Source organism: Phyllobates terribilis, unplaced genomic scaffold, assembly GCF_046119375.1.
Source record: "Phyllobates terribilis strain yellow unplaced genomic scaffold, ASM4611937v1 Scaffold_3__8_contigs__length_932513732, whole genome shotgun sequence".
Classification (NCBI taxonomy): domain Eukaryota; kingdom Metazoa; phylum Chordata; class Amphibia; order Anura; family Dendrobatidae; genus Phyllobates; species Phyllobates terribilis.
The window spans coordinates 469,856,888-469,873,593 of NW_027362763.1; the positions used below are offsets into that span (position 1 = coordinate 469,856,888).

The 16,706-nt window shown below is 52.9% G+C and overlaps 2 protein-coding genes across 6 annotated transcripts in view; one reads left to right on the forward strand and one right to left on the reverse strand.

Annotated features, from left to right (window-relative positions):
* Window positions 1-8,858, reverse strand: part of AK9 (adenylate kinase 9) — a 151,933-nt gene extending 143,075 nt beyond the window's left edge. For both annotated transcript variants that reach the window (XM_073675841.1, XM_073675840.1), the window contains exons 1-2: window positions 8,726-8,858; window positions 36-161 (exon numbers count right to left, since the gene is read on the reverse strand). In XM_073675841.1, coding sequence (XP_073531942.1) covers window positions 36-152 — 117 coding nt within the window. In that variant the 5' untranslated portion in view covers window positions 153-161; window positions 8,726-8,858. The remainder of the gene's footprint in view (window positions 1-35; window positions 162-8,725) is intronic.
* Window positions 8,814-16,706, forward strand: part of FIG4 (FIG4 phosphoinositide 5-phosphatase) — a 506,946-nt gene continuing 499,053 nt past the window's right edge. For 3 of the 4 annotated variants that reach the window (XM_073675844.1, XM_073675845.1, XM_073675842.1), the window contains exon 1: window positions 8,818-9,089. The gene's annotated coding sequence lies outside the window, so the exon portion shown is untranslated. Of the gene's footprint in view, window positions 9,090-16,706 lie in introns of all 4 variants that reach the window. The other variant, XM_073675847.1, reaches the window with a different exon arrangement.

Consider the following 16,706-nt stretch of genomic DNA (forward strand, 5'->3'; position numbering starts at 1 on the left):
CTAGTAAACAAAAACTGCATCAAGAAAGATCTTACTGGCTTTCCAACTATAAGAAAACAGGTGGGTTTGGATGAAAGAAACGCTCTTTCTGTTTCATTTTCTTCAAATGTGTCTGCAAGAGGAAGCAGATGGCCGTTCTCTTCTTGAGCCATTGTAAACTCCTAAAAAGTTAGCAAAGCATGGTCATATATAAATGAGCATAAGCACTTGGAATCAATTTATTCATTCTAATACCACTAATAATAATTACTATTTTATTTATATAGAACCAACATATTGTGCAGCACTTTACAATTTACAGGATACATGTACAAACAGTATCAGATATTACAGAATGTAGCGCCGGCGTCCCTGCCCTCTGCTAGGCAGGGACGCTGTTCCCCTCACCCCTCTGCTCCGAGCCCGGCGTCCTCCTCCCGCTCTGCTGGCAGCGCGCGCTCCTTCCCGGCCACTGTGCTTAGGGCGCACGCGCGCTCCCTTCCTCTTAAAGGGGCCGCGCGCGCCGTCCTAAGGAGTCCCCGGCCAATGGCCGGAGGACTTCACCATATATAAGGCACCTCCTCCAAAATGGAGGTGCCCGAGCAATGTTGTTGCACTGTTCACTACTCTGCTTCAGCCCTCAGGTCCCGTTGCCAGTTACCTGCCAGATTCCTGCCAGTTTGCTGTCTGATTCCTGCCAGATATTCTGCTTACCTGCCTGCTAGCCTGAGGTCCGACGGTCTGCCTACCAACTCCTGTCAGTCTGTCTAAGGACCAGCTTGCCCGCTCACCTGGGAGCGCTCCTCTGCTACCTGCCTGCTAGCCTGAGGTCCGACGGTCTGCCCTCCAACTCCTGTCAGTCTGTCTATGGACCAGCTTGCCCGCTCACCTGGGAGCGCACATCTGCTACCTGCCTGCTAGCCTACCTGGAGGCTCCGCCGTCACGTGCTGTGACCACCTGCCATTCCAGAGACTCCTGCCCGCTCACCTGGGAGCGCACACCTGCTACCTGCCTGCTAGCCTATCTGGAGGCTCCGCCGTCACGTGCTGTGACCACCTGCCATTCCAGAGACTCCTGCCCGCTCACCTGGGAGCGCACACCTGTTACCTGCCTGCTAGCCTACCTGGAGGCTCCGCCGTCACGTGCTGTGACCACCTGCCATTCCAGAGACTCTCGCTTGCTCACCTGGGAGCACACATCTACCATCTGCCTGCTAGCCTACCTGGAGGCTCTGCCATCACAGGTCGTACCTACCCTTTACCCAGAGACTGCCCCGGTCACTTGCCGTGACCTCCTGCCCGTTCATCCAGAGACTGCCCCGGTCACTTGCCGTGACCTCCTGCCCGTTCATACAGAGACTGCCCCGGTCACTTGCCGTGACCTCCAGCCCGTTCACTCAGAGACTGTCCCGGTCACCTGCTGTGACTGCCTGCCCGTCTTCCCTGGTCGCCACCCGTTCCCTTACAAGGACCGCCCCCTTGTATAGTAGCTCAGAGGTTCCGCCTCCCAGACCCGTTACACAGAGTAACACGTAATTCAATAAACCTAACAAGAGGAGAGCTCTGCTCACAAGCTTACAATCTGTAAGGTAATAGGGTTGACACACGGTCAAAATTCTTTTAATTTTGGTCCAGGCATTCCTTAGAATCATAAAGGGAATACTTGTATGGCTGCATGAGCCGGTCACCAGCCAGTATCTGGATATGTCCAAATACACAGTGCTACTGAGTACATGGAGAGTGTGGGAACAGATGATAAAAAGGACCAATTTCTGAGGGACAATGTACAGGTGCATCTCACTAAATTAGAATATCATCAAAAAGTTAATTTATTTCAGTTATTCAATACAAAAAGTGAAACTCATATTATATAGAGTCATTACAAACAGAGTGATCTATTTTAAGTGTTTAGTTCTGTTAATGTTGATGATTATGGCTTACAACCAATGAAAACACAAAAGTCATTATCTCAGTAAGCTAGAATAATTAACAAAAAACACCTGAGAAGGGTTCCTAAGCGTTTAAAAAGGTCCCTTAGTCTGTTTCAGTAGGCTTGACAATCATGGGGAAGACTGCTGACTTGACAGATGTCCAGAAGGCAGTCATTGACACACTCCAAAATGTCCCAGAGTTCCAATTTTCATTTGGAAATCAAGGTCCCAGAGTCTGGAGGAAGAGTGGAGAGGCACACAATCCAAGCTGCTTGAGGTCTAGTGTGAAGTTTCCACAATCAGTGATAGTTTGGGGAGGCATGTCATCTGCTGGTGTAGGTCCACTGTGATTTATCAAATCAGCGCAGCAGTCTACCTGGAAATTTTAGAGCACTTCATGCTTCCCTCTGCCGACAAGCTTTTTGGAGATGGAAATTTAATTTTCCAGCAGGACTTGGCACCTGTCCACACTGCCAAAAGTACCAATACCTGGTTTACAAACAACAGTATCACTGTGCTTGATTGGCCAGCAAACTCACCTGACCTTAACTCCATAAAGAATCTAGGGCTATTGTCAAGAGGAGACACCAGACCCAACAATGCAGACGAGCTGAAGGCTGCTATCAAAGCAACCTGGGCTTCCATGACACCTCAGCAGTGCCACAGGCTGATCGCCTCCATGTCACACTGCATTGATGCAGTAATTGATGCAAAGGGAGCCCCGACCAAGTATTGAGTGCATATACTGAACATACATTTCAGTAGGCCAACATTTAAGATTTTAAATACATTTTTTAAGCTGTTGTATTAAAGTATTCTAATTTACTGAGATAATGACTTTTGTTTTTTCATAATCATCAACATTAACAGAAATAAACAGTTGAAATAGATCACTCTGTTTGTAATGACTCTATATAATATATGAGTTTCACTTTTTGTATTGAAGAACTGAAATAAATTAACTTTTGATGATATTCTAATCTAATCTAATGAGATGCACCTGTAGGAAGGGAAAACTAAGAAATGTTAGATTAGTGAGGTGAACAATAATAAGGTATGGTGTCCTTTTCCACACGTACTGGAGACACTGACACACGAAGACTCATTCAAATGAATAGGTCTGCGCACATGTCAGTGTATTTTCACGGACTGTGTGTCAGTAGGCAAAGCACGCTGACATGTCCATTTTTTACGCACAGCACGGGCTGAAAAACATCCCACACACGTGCACACTGATGACACATGGCTGATATCAATGTGTCACCCGTGTGACACATACTGGAGCCTGGGAGTCAGCGGTACTGTTCGCGCTGTTTCCAAGCGCCGGGTGCTGCAGGCATCTATCATCATTGTCCCCTGCTGGAGCTCAGATCAGCGTGAGCAGGGGACAATGTTGACAGTAGTATTCTGCCCCTGCTGTGTCCAGCATGTGCAAAATAGGAATAAAATAACAAAACATTATACTCACCTTTACACCTTATTTCCTGAAGCCATTGTCCCCTGTAAAAAAAATAAAAAACAACCATAATACTCACCTATCCGACATACTATCCCACACTGTAATTCACCTGACCGACAATTCTGCATCAGCGTCTGCGGTGCCTTGAGGCGACCACACACACTGAGGAGCAGGGTCAGAATGACTCGCTGCAGAGAGCACGTCCCTAAACTGCGCTGAGCTCACTGAGTGACAGGACACCGCTCAGTGAGCTATGGGAGACAGGCAGTGGCAGCGTCGTGACATCATACACTCAGCTATGGGAGACAGGCAGTGGCAGCGTCGTGGCATCATACACTCAGCTATGGGAGACAGGCAGTGGCAGCATCGTGGCATCATACACAGCTATGGGAGACAGGCAGTGGCAGCATTGTGGGATCATACACTCAGCTATGGGAGACAGGCAGTGACAGCGTCGTGCCATCATACACTCAGCTATGGGAGACAGGCAGTGGCAGCCTCGTGCCATCATACACTCAGCTATGGGAGACAGGCAATGGCAGCGTCGTGGCATCATACACTCAGATATGGGAGACAGGCAGTGGCAGCATTGTGGGATCATAGACTCAGCTATGGGAGACAGGCAGTGGCAGCGTCGTGCCATCATACACTCAGCTATGGGAGACAGGCAGTGGCAGCCTCGTGCCATCATACACTCAGCTATGGGAGAAAGGCAATGGCAGCGTCGTGGCATCATACACTCAGATATGGGAGATAGGCAGTGGCAGCATTGTGGGATCATACACTCAGCTATGGGAGACAGGCAGTGGCAGCGTCGTGCCATCATACACTCAGCTATGGGAGACAGGCAGTGGCAGCGTCGTGCCATCATACACTCAGCTATGGGAGACAGGCAGTGGCAGCGTCGTGCCATCATACACTCAGCTATGGGAGACAGGCAGTGGCAGCCTCGTGCCATCATACACTCAGCTATGGGAGACAGGCAATGGCAGCGTCGTGGCATCATACACTCAGATATGGGAGACAGGCAGTGGCAGCGTCGTGGCATCATGCACTCAGCTATGGGAGACAGGCAGTGGCAGCGTCATGGCATCATACACTCAGCTATGGGAGACAGGCAGTGGCAGCCTCGTGCCATCATACACTCAGCTATCGAAGACAGGCAGTGGCAGCCTTGTGGCATTATACACTCCGCTATGAGAGACAGGCAGTGGCAGCGTCATGGTATCATACACTCAGCTATGGGAGACAGGCAGTGGCAGCGTCGTGCCATCATACACTCAGCTATGGGAGACAGGCAGTTGCAACCTCGTGCCATCACACACTCAGCTATGGGAGACAGGCAGTGGCAGCATAATGCCATCATACACTCAGCTATGGGAGACAGGCAGTGGCAGCGTCGTGCCATCATACACTCAGCTATGGGAGACAGGCAGTGGCAGCCTCGTGGCTTTATACACTCAGCTATGGGAGACAGGCAGTGGCAGCGTCGTGGCATCATATACTCATCTATGGGAGACAGGCAGTGGCAGGGTCGTGCCATCATACACTCAGCTATGGGAGACAGGCAGTGGGAGCGTCGTGGCATCATACACTCATCTATGGGAGACAGGCAGTGGCAGGGTCGTGCCATCATACACTAAGCTATGGGAGACAGGCAGTGGCAGCGTCGTGGCATCATACACTCATCTATGGGAGACAGGCAGTGGCAGCATCGTGCCATCATACACTCAGCTATGGGAAACAGGCAGTGGCAGCGTCGTGGCATCATACACTCAGCTATGGGAGACAGGCAGTGGCAGCGTCATGCCATCATACACTCAGCTATGGGAGACAGGCAGTGGCAGCGTCATGGCATCATACACTCAGCTATGGGAGACAGGCAGTGGGAGCCTTGTGCAATCATACACTCAGCAATGGGAGACAGGCAGTGGCAGCGTCGTGGCATCATACACTCAGATATGGGAGACAGGCAGTGGCAGCGTCGTGCCATCATACACTCAGCTATGGGAGACAGGCAGTGGCAGCATTGTGGCATCATACACTCAGCTATGGGAGACAGGCAGTGGCAGCATCATACACTCAGCTATGGGAGACAGGCAGTGGCAGCTTCTTGCCATCATACACTCAGCTATGGGAGACAGGCAGTGGCAACCTTGTGGCATCATGCACTCAGCTATGGGAAACAGGCAGTGGCAGCCTCGTGTCATCATACACTCAGCTATGGAAGATAGGCAGTGGCAGCCTCGTGTCATCATACACTCAGCTATGGGAGACAGGCAGTGGCAGCGTCGTACCATCATATACTCAGCTATGGGAGACAGGCAGTGGCAGCCTTGTGCCATCATACACGCAGCTATGGGAGACAGGCAGTGGCAGCGTCATGCTATCATACACTCAGCTATGGGAGACAGGCAGTGGCAGCGTCGTGTCATCATACACTCATCGATGGGAGACAGGCAGTGGCAGCGTCATGGCATCATACACTCAGCTATGGGAGACAGGCAGTGGCAGCGTCATGGCATCATACACGCAGCTATGGGATACAGGCAGTGGCAGCGTCATGGCATCATACACTCAGCTATGGGAGACAGGCAGTGGCAGCGTCATGGCATCATACACGCAGCTATGGGAGACAGGCAGTGGCAGCCTTGTGCCATCATACACGCAGCTATGGGAGACAGGCAGTGGCAGCATTGTGGCATGATACACTCAGCTATGGTAGATGGGCAGTGGCAATCTCGTGGCATCATACACTCAGCTATGGGAGACAGGCAGTGGCAGCATCATAGCATCATACACTCAGCTATGGGAGACAGGCAGTGGCAGCGTCGCGCCATCATACACTCAGCTATGGTAGACAGGCAGTGGCAGCGTCGTGCCATCATACACTCAGCTATGGTAGACAGGCAGTGGCAGCGTCGTGGCATCATACACTCAGCTATGGGAGACAGGCAGTGGCAGCGTCGTGGCATCATACACTCAGCTATGGGAGACAGGCAGTGGCAGCGTCATGGCATCATACACGCAGCTATGGGAGACAGGCAGTGGCAGCGTCGTGGCATCATACACTCAGCTATGGGAGACAGGCAGTGGCAGCGTCATGGCATCATTCACGCAGCTATGGGAGACAGGCAGTGGCAGCCTTGTGCCATCATACACGCAGCTATCGGAGACAGGCAGTGGCAGCATTGTGGCATGATACACTCAGCTATGGTAGACAGGCAGTGGCAATCTCGTGGCATCATACACTCAGCTATGGGAGACAGGCAGTGGCAGCATCATAGCATCATACACTCAGCTATGGGAGACAGGCAGTGGCAGCGTCGCGCCATCATACACTCAGCTATGGTAGACAGGCAGTGGCAGCGTCGTGCCATCATACACTCAGCTATGGTAGACAGGCAGTGGCAGCGTCGTGCCATCATACACTCAGCTATGGAAGATAGGCAGTGGCAGCGTCGTGCCATCATACACTCAGCTATGGGAGATAGGCAGTGGCAGCATCGTGCCATCATACACTCAGCTATGGGAGACAGGCAGTGGTAGCGTCGTGCCATCATACACTCAGCTATGGGAGACAGGCAGTGGCAGCGTCGTGTCATCATACACTCATCGATGGGAGACAGGCAGTGGCAGCGTCGTGCCATCATACACTCAACTATGGGAGACAGGCAGTGGTAGCGTCGTGCCATCATACACTCAGCTATGGGAGACAGGCAGTGGCAGCGTCGTGTCATCATACACTCATCGATGGGAGACAGGCAGTGGCAGCGTCGTGCCATCATATACTCAGTTATGGGAGACAGGCAGTGGCAGTCTCGTGTCATCATACACTCAGCTATGGGAGACAGGCAGTGGCAGCGTCGTGCCATCATACACTCCGCTATGGTAGATGGGCAGTGGCAATCTCGTGGCATCATACACTCAGCTATGGGAGACAGGCAGTGACAGCATCATAGCATCATACACTCAGCTATGGGAGACAGGCAGTGGCAGCGTCGCGCCATCATACACTCAGCTATGGTAGACAGGCAGTGGCAGCGTCGTGCCATCATACACTCAGCTATGGTAGACAGGCAGTGGCAGCGTCGTGGCATCATACACTCAGCTATGGGAGACAGGCAGTGGCAGCGTCGTGGCATCATACACTCAGCTATGGGAGATAGACAGTGGCAGCGTCGTGCCATCATACACTCAGCTATGGGAGATAGGCAGTGGCAGCATCGTGCCATCATACACTCAGCCGTGAGAGAAATCATTTCCTGGCAGAATCCCATAAGGTGGGCACCTCTACTTTCTGTATACTTTTTCCCATTACTTACTCACCCCATAAGCGCTTTGTAATTTGTTTTTCTTTTTTTATTTCCACCCTTTAGTAAAACTGGTGTGCAAAAATACAATCTTAATGAACCTGGCCCACATCCATGTCCAGGGTCTGCAGTAAGTTAGGGGTCTTGTTTTCCTGTGACCAGAGGTCCACGTGTTCCCCTGTGAAGTGCTCCCCAGGCGGACAGCTGTGAATCAGACATATTGGAGAGATGGCCCCCCCACTCCAGTAACAAATCCCAGAGCCAAAATCCTCTTCACAACCAGTGGAAAAAAAAATTGGCAGCAACATAAAGAGTCAGTCAGTCAGTAGTGGGGTCCAGCTTCGCTGGCTGTACAGCATGACCATTAGTTTAATCCTTTATGGATCATTTAATAGCCTCATAACAATTCTATCACAGACGATTAAAGGGTTATTTCCAAAAAAACATGATCTCTCCTACCTATCCTATAGGGGACAACCTGCTGCTGGGGATCCAATCATAGGGGCACCCGGCGAGCTGGTTATTGGAGGTGGTGCAATAATCATTATTAGGCCACGGCCCCACTATCAGTATTCGGTCAGTATTTTTTCTCAGGAGTGGGAGACAAAACCAGGAGTGGGTGATAAATGCAGAATTGGTGACTTGTTTCTATTATACCTTTTCTCTGATAAAATACTGACCAAATACTGATAGTGGGGCTGTGGCCTTAGCGTCCCATAGACAATGCCTGGAGTGGGGCTGTGGCCTTAGTGTCCCATAGACAATGCCTGGAGTGGGGCATGGGCACCTTCTCCCCATGGATAGGGGATACCTTGTTTTGTGGGGATAACCCTTTCACTGCCACTTTCAGAGTTTTTACGACACTTTCTTACAAGCGATTACATTTATAATTGATCATTAGCACAAAGTGGTGCAATCCTGCCAGGTACTGTTTTAATGATGTCCGCTCAGTCCTGTTCACATGAGCCTGATAATACTGCAGCTCAGTAATGGCAGCAGGCTCGGCCCCTCAGAGATGCCCGGTATATACAGTATATACTCACATCAGCGCCCTCACTCTCTCCGCTCAGCCTTCGCACTGATTTGTGTACATCACTATGGCGACTGCTCCGCCCACCCCAAACCAACTTGTCTGCCGGTCACGTGAGGCGCGCTGACAGGGAGGTGCAGGTGACAGCAGTGCTCGGGTGCTATCGGCGACTACCGAGTGCCATCGGCCTCCCCCACACCCTCTGCTTGCGGGTCTCCAGTGACACTGATTGCCCTGAGTAACCGCAGTATGAGTATGGGGCTCTCAGGCTGTCCCGAGGCAATGCTGGCAGCGTCAGAACGTGTGACGTCATTACGTAGTAACGTTCAACGTCTGTCTGACCAGAGCTCAGCTGATGTTCCTCGTCCGCGGTACAGGTAATGCTCAGCTGGGTTTTCTCAGAGGACTGAGGGGGCGGGAAGGGGATGTGTGTGACTGAGGCGAGGGCTGTGGCGCCCGTGTGTGTCCTTCCTACTTGTGCCTGGCTGTGGGGACGTCTGTTACCAGTGATATAAAGCGAGGTGCACAACCTCATTTAGTCTGAGGGCTGCAGTGCCACAATATAACTTTGAGGCAGGGGCGTACATAGGAATCATGGGGCCCCATAGCAGAAGTTCTAATTGCCCCCCCCCCCCCCCCCAAAAAAAAAGTAAATATTCGTTGGGGTCACAGAAGAGCAGATCTCACAACTTTCCAGCCTTTACACAGTAATTTTCCTCCTGCTGAAGTCCTAGATTCCTTTTTCATTGCCCCATAAAGTGTGATGCCAACAATGCCAACAAAAGTGTCCCCAAACACAGTATGATACCCCCATGGTGAATTCCTCCACATTCACAGTATAATGACCCTATTGTATCCCACCTCAACTCCCAAGGCAAAGTATGGTGACCCCAACACAGTATGATCCTCCAACTGTGACCCCCACACAGTCCTCCATGCAGTATAATGGGCCTACATACAGTATAATGGCCCCACACCTCTCCACACTCCACAGAGTATAATGCACTCGCCATGGTCCTCCACACAGTATAATGCACTCGCCATGGTCCTCCACACAGTATAATGCACTCGCCATGGTCCTCCACACAGTATAATGCACTCGCCATGGTCCTCCACACAGTATAATGCACTCGCCATGGTCCTCCATTCAGAATAATGCACTCGCCATGGTCCTCCACTCAGAATAATGCACTCGCCATGGTCCTCCACTCAGCATAATGCACTCGCCATGGTCCTCCACTCAGCATAATGCACTCGCCATGGTCCTCCACTCAGCATAATGCACTCGCCATGGTCCTCCACTCAGCATAATGCACTCGCCATGGTCCTCCACTCAGCATAATGCACTCGCCATGGTCCTCCACTCAGCATAATGCACTCGCCATGGTCCTCCACTCAGCATAATGCACTCGCCATGGTCCTCCACTCAGCATAATGCACTCGCCATGGTCCTCCACTCGGCATAATGCACTCGCCATGGTCCTCCACTCGGCATAATGCACTCGCCATGGTCCTCCGCACGGCATAATGCACTCGCCATGGTCCTCCGCGCGGCATAATGCACTCGCCATGGTCCTCCGCGCGGCATAATGCACTCGCCATGGTCCTCCGCGCGGCATAATGCACTCGCCATGGTCCTCCGCGCGGCATAATGCACTCGCCATGGTCCTCCGCGCGGCATAATGCACTCGCCATGGTCCTCCGCGCGGCATAATGCACTCGCCATGGTCCTCCGCGCGGCATAATGCACTCGCCATGGTCCTCCGCGCGGCATAATGCACTCGCCATGGTCCTCCGCGCGGCATAATGCACTCGCCATGGTCCTCCGCGCGGCATAGGACACTCGCCATGGTCCTCCGCGCGGCATAGGACACTCGCCATGGTCCTCCGCGCGGTATAAGACACTCGCCATGGTCCTCCACGCGGTATAAGACACTCGCCATGGTCCTCCACGCGGTATAAGACACTCGCCATGGTCCTCCACGCGGTATAAGACACTCGCCATGGTCCTCCACGCGGTATAAGACACTCGCCATGGTCCTCCACGCGGTATAAGGCACTCGCCATGGTCCTCCACGCGGTATAAGGCACTCGCCATGGTCCTCCACGCGGTATAAGGCACTCGCCATGGTCCTCCACGCGGTATAATGCACTCGCCATGGTCCTCCACGCGGTATAATGCACTCGCCATGGTCCTCCACGCGGTATAATGCACTCGCCATGGTCCTCCACGCGGTGTAATGCACTCGCCATGGTCCTCCACGCGGTGTAATGCACTCGCCATGGTCCTCCACGCGGTGTAATGCACTCGCCATGGTCCTCCACGCGGTGTAATGCACTCGCCATGGTCCTCCACGCGGTGTAATGCACTCGCCATGGTCCTCCACGCGGTGTAATGCACTCGCCATGGTCCTCCACGCGGTGTAATGCACTCGCCATGGTCCTCCACGCGGTGTAATGCACTCGCCATGGTCCTCCACGCGGTGTAATGCACTCGCCATGGTCCTCCACGCGGTGTAATGCACTCGCCATGGTCCTCCACGCGGTGTAATGCACTCGCCATGGTCCTCCACGCGGTGTAATGCACTCGCCATGGTCCTCCACGCGGTGTAATGCACTCGCCATGGTCCTCCACGCGGTGTAATGCACTCGCCATGGTCCTCCACGCGGTGTAATGCACTCGCCATGGTCCTCCACGCGGTGTAATGCACTCGCCATGGTCCTCCACGCGGTGTAATGCACTCGCCATGGTCCTCCACGCGGTGTAATGCACTCGCCATGGTCCTCCACGCGGTGTAATGCACTCGCCATGGTCCTCCACGCGGTGTAATGCACTCGCCATGGTCCTCCACGCGGTGTAATGCACTCGCCATGGTCCTCCACGCGGTGTAATGCACTCGCCATGGTCCTCCACGCGGTGTAATGCACTCGCCATGGTCCTCCACGCGGTGTAATGCACTCGCCATGGTCCTCCACGCGGTGTAATGCACTCGCCATGGTCCTCCACGCGGTGTAATGCACTCGCCATGGTCCTCCACGCGGTGTAATGCACTCGCCATGGTCCTCCACGCGGTGTAATGCACTCGCCATGGTCCTCCACGCGGTGTAATGCACTCGCCATGGTCCTCCACGCGGTGTAATGCACTCGCCATGGTCCTCCACGCGGTGTAATGCACTCGCCATGGTCCTCCACGCGGTGTAATGCACTCGCCATGGTCCTCCACGCGGTGTAATGCACTCGCCATGGTCCTCCACGCGGTGTAATGCACTCGCCATGGTCCTCCACGCGGTATAATGCACTCGCCATGGTCCTCCACGCGGTATAATGCACTCGCCATGGTCCTCCACGCGGTATAATGCACTCGCCATGGTCCTCCACGCGGTATAATGCACTCGCCATGGTCCTCCACGCGGTATAATGCACTCGCCATGGTCCTCCACGCGGTATAATGCACTCGCCATGGTCCTCCACGCGGTATAATGCACTCGCCATGGTCCTCCACGCGGTATAATGCACTCGCCATGGTCCTCCACGCGGTATAATGCACTCGCCATGGTCCTCCACGCGGTATAATGCTCTCTCCATGGTCCTGTATGCAGTATAATGCACTCCCCATGGTCCTCCACACAGTATAATGCACCCCATGGTCCTGTACGCAGTATAATGCAGCTCTCCATAGGGTAAAATGCAGCCCCCAGTCCTCCAGTTTTATCAGTACTCACTGATTTTTAAATAAATACATACTTACCGCTCCTCGTTCCCCGCTGCTTCAGTCTCTGCAGCGCGTCTCTGTCATCACCTCAGCAGCTGCCAGCTCCACTGTCTGACAGAGTGCGGAGCGTCATCACGCCGCTGCGTCAGACTCAGAGGAGGAATGATGGGAGAGAGAGTGTCTCATGACGTTTCCTCCTCCATCAGTGCTGTCAACCAGGGCCGACTCCAGGTTTTCGTGGGCCCCGGGCGAAAGAGTCTCAGTGGGCCCTTTAATATATACCAACATTCATGATGCACAGATACGGCGGAGAAATATAGGTATAGTACACAGGGCCCAGGCTGTCCCCTCATCTTTCACATATGCACACATGAACACACACAGTACTCAGACACGCGCACACACATGTGCCAGTTTTTTTCCCACTGGTTGTGAAGAGGATTTTGGCTCTGGGATTTGTTACTGGAGTGGGGGGGCCATCTCTCCAATATGTCTGATTCACAGCTGTCCGCCTGGGGAGCACTTCACAGGGGAACACGTGGACCGCTGGTCACAGGAAAACAAGACCCCTAACTTACTGCAGACCCTGGACATGGATGTGGGCCAGGTTCATTAAGATTGTATTTTTGCACACCAGTTTTATTAAAGGGTGGAAATAAAAAACAAATTAAAAAGCGCTTATAGGGAGAGTAAGTAATGGGAAAAGGTATACAGAAAGTAGAGGTGCCCACCTTATGGGATTGTGCCGGGAAATGATTTCTCTCACGCCTGAGTGTATGATGGCACGACGCTGCCACTGCCTGTCTCCCATAGCTGAGTGTATGATGGCACGACGCTGCCACTGCCTGTCTCCCATAGCTGAGTGTATGATGCCACGACGCTGCCACTGCCTGTCTCCCATAGCTGAGTGTATGATGCCACGACGCTGCCACTGCCTGTCTCCCATAGCTGAGTGTATGATGACACGAGCCTGCCACTGCCTGTCTCCTATAGCTGAGTGTATGATGGCACATTACACAGACGCACACACACAGTACGCCGACATGCACGCGGTACGCCGACATGCTGAGTGTATGATGACACAGTACGCAGACATGCGCGCACGCGGTACGCAGACATTCACATAGTACACATATATAGATAAGTACACATACACACGTATTTGAACACATTCTTAAAAACACATAAAACAGACAAATATATATATACACAGTCATACACACTGACATACACACAAGACACATTTGAAATATATTTAATATGGGGATTGGGGAATCTGGCGACAAGCCTCACTCACCTGCCCCTTGGCCTGTGTCCGGTCCAGCTGTGCACGGCCGCCGGCTTATCTGATGGCCCTCACAGGCCCACACCGCTTCCCCAGCATCTCCACAGGGAGGACCTCCGGCGGTGTTTGATTGCTGGCACTTCATCAGGGCCCCCCTCCTGCTCCACCGGCGCTGCTTAATTGACGGCACTTCATCCAGTGCCCCCCTCGGGGCCTGCCTTCATCCAGTGCCCCCCTCGGGGCCTGCCTTCATCCAGTGCCCCCCTCGGGGCCTGCCTTCATCGGGGCCTGCCTTCATCAGGGCCCCTTCTTCATTGGGGCTCCCCTCCTGCACCTCCCGCTCCGCTACTTGATTGCCGCCGCTGCCCCCCGGCACTGTTTTCAGGCATGGCCGCGTGCAGTGCGCTGTGCGGCTGTGTCTGCTAGTAATGACGGAAGGGTGACACAAGCACAATTAAAGGCGCAGTGTCGCCCCTGCCGTGTCATTACTACAATACACAGCCGCACAGCGCACTGCGCGTGGCCATGCCTGAAGACAGTGCCGGTGGGCGGCGGCGGCAATCAAGCAGCTGAGCGGGGAGTGCAGGAGGGGGGCGACTGCTATGGGGCCCCCCCCAGCTCACGGGCCCCATAGCAGTCGCGTGGCCTGCCGCCATTGGCGGTACGCCACAGCTTTGAGGGGTTGTTGCCTTCAGTTAATGTTCCCAGCTGCAAATTAGTGCATCCCGTGCTGTACTCTCCTTCCCCAGGTCCACCGTTAAGTCTGCAACGCTGCTCCCACTGTCCGGCATTAGCAGCATCACATCGACAGCACTGCAGCCAGTCAGTGCTCTGAAGGGGACCTTCCGTCTAATGCTAGCTGAGCTCCCGAAGATACTAGTCTACTAGGTCTGTGTCCGCCTCCAGTAGGCGTATACACCCGAAAATGATGAACATCCGAGCACACATTTATAGTCTATGGCCCCGTCGGCACATACGTCCGAATCTCGTTCCGGAATGTGGAGAAAAGCGCATTGTGAAAGCACCCTAATCTGCCGCTCTCGACATGGGGTCCGAGCCACAAGCAATGCCAGACACCAGGAGCAGTCTCGAAGACTCACCGCTGGACCCGGGGAAGGGGAGCACAGCTCTTGATGTTTCTTATTATTAACTTGAATTTACTGAAAGAGAAAATCCCTTTTAAACTGCTTCATGTTGTACTAATATGGCATTGGTACGCAGTTGGTAGCTAAATAATAATGAGATTCTCACATTAAGAATTGCTCATTATTCTTTCTTTGGTGCTCAGGTCCTATTCTGTTTAGTGACATGCACATCAATCATATAGCAGACACACACAGCCCGCACATAGAGGTCAGACACACGCAGCACGAATACACAGTCCGCACATACAGGTCGGATATACAGCCCGCACATACAGGTCAGACACACGCAGCACGGATACACAGCCCGCACATACAGGTCAGACACACGCAGTACGGATACACAGCCCGCACATACAGGTCAGACACGCGCAGTACGGATACACAGCCCGCACATACAGGTCAGACACGCGCAGCACGGATACACAGCCCGCACATACAGGTCAGACACACGCAGCACGGATACACAGCCCACGCACATAGAGGTCAGGCGCATGCAGCACAGATACACAGCCCGCACATAGAGGTCAGGCGCACGCAGCACGGATACACAGCCCACGAACATAGAGGTCAGGCGCACGCAGCACGGATACACCGCCCGCACATAGAGGTCAGGCGCACGCAGCACGGATACACAGCCCACGCACATAGAGGTCAGGCGCACGCGTCGGCGTCCCACGCAGGCAGGCCGCACGCACGTCCGTAACATGCAGCACGCCTGCAGGTGCCCGCTCACTCCTATACATGCAGCTCACACATACACACACAGGGCCTGGTCTGGGACAGAAAATTAGCCCTGGAACACAAACCAAAGCAGCCCACATGCAAATCGCTGTTTTTAAGTAGTTTATCTTTTTTATGCTGCCTGTTCTGTACCATTTGTGGGTGAGAATGCTAAGGGAGATCAATAGGTGAAAAATGACTTTGCCTTTAAAAGTTGGGAGATACTCCATTCTGTGACTGCGCCTATGCCCCTGACCCCGCTGAGTGTTTTTGGTTTTGAAATTGGGAACCAGAATTAGGACTACTTCTGTGTATGTCTCTAGCTGCAGGAGGACCTAAGGTCAGTGCATATTGTAATAATTATAATTTATACACTCAGCCCACCCTACCTTCTAGTTATAGGGGTTTTCCACCCAGTGCACAGTTTTTGTCAGAGGTGCAGCTCGCTGACTACTAACATAGTGTAATGTTGGGAGTTAGTGCTGGCGCCGCCCATGATATTTGAATACTGCGCCTGGCAAGCCGTAGGTTTGAGGGGCGCATACGCATTTGCACACGTCAGGCCGCTGGTCCGGCGCGTGCGCACTGAGGCTGTGTGATTACCAGCTTCAGTGCGCACGCGTTGTGATCTGTGGCTCCCGGCGCGTGCAAAGGCGCATGCGCCCCTCAAACCTAGCGCTTGCCAGGAGCAGTATTCTAATGTCATGGGTGGCGCCAGCACTAACTGAACGCGGCGACCGCCTATGACTGAATCTGAGAATCACACCCCTATGACTAAATACAAGAGGGTAAGACAAAGTATATAAAATGTTATAACATCATTATACTACCACTGATTTCATGAAAACAGCTGGTTAGTGATGCACATTGTGTCACTAACAACGCTATGGGGGCTGTGTACATTGCAACTAGGATGTGACAGGTTCCCTTTAAGTAGGTGATGAATCTGCAGTACCCGGCTGCGGCCGCTATACAGTGGGCGGAGCTGTCCTGTGCCATAACTGAGCTGTGAGAACAGCTGATCTGCGAGGGTGCCAGGTGTCACAGCCACACAGATGAGACATTAATGCCCTATCCTAAGGATGAGTCATCAATGTTAAGAGTGGACAACCCCATTAAATTTACTAAATG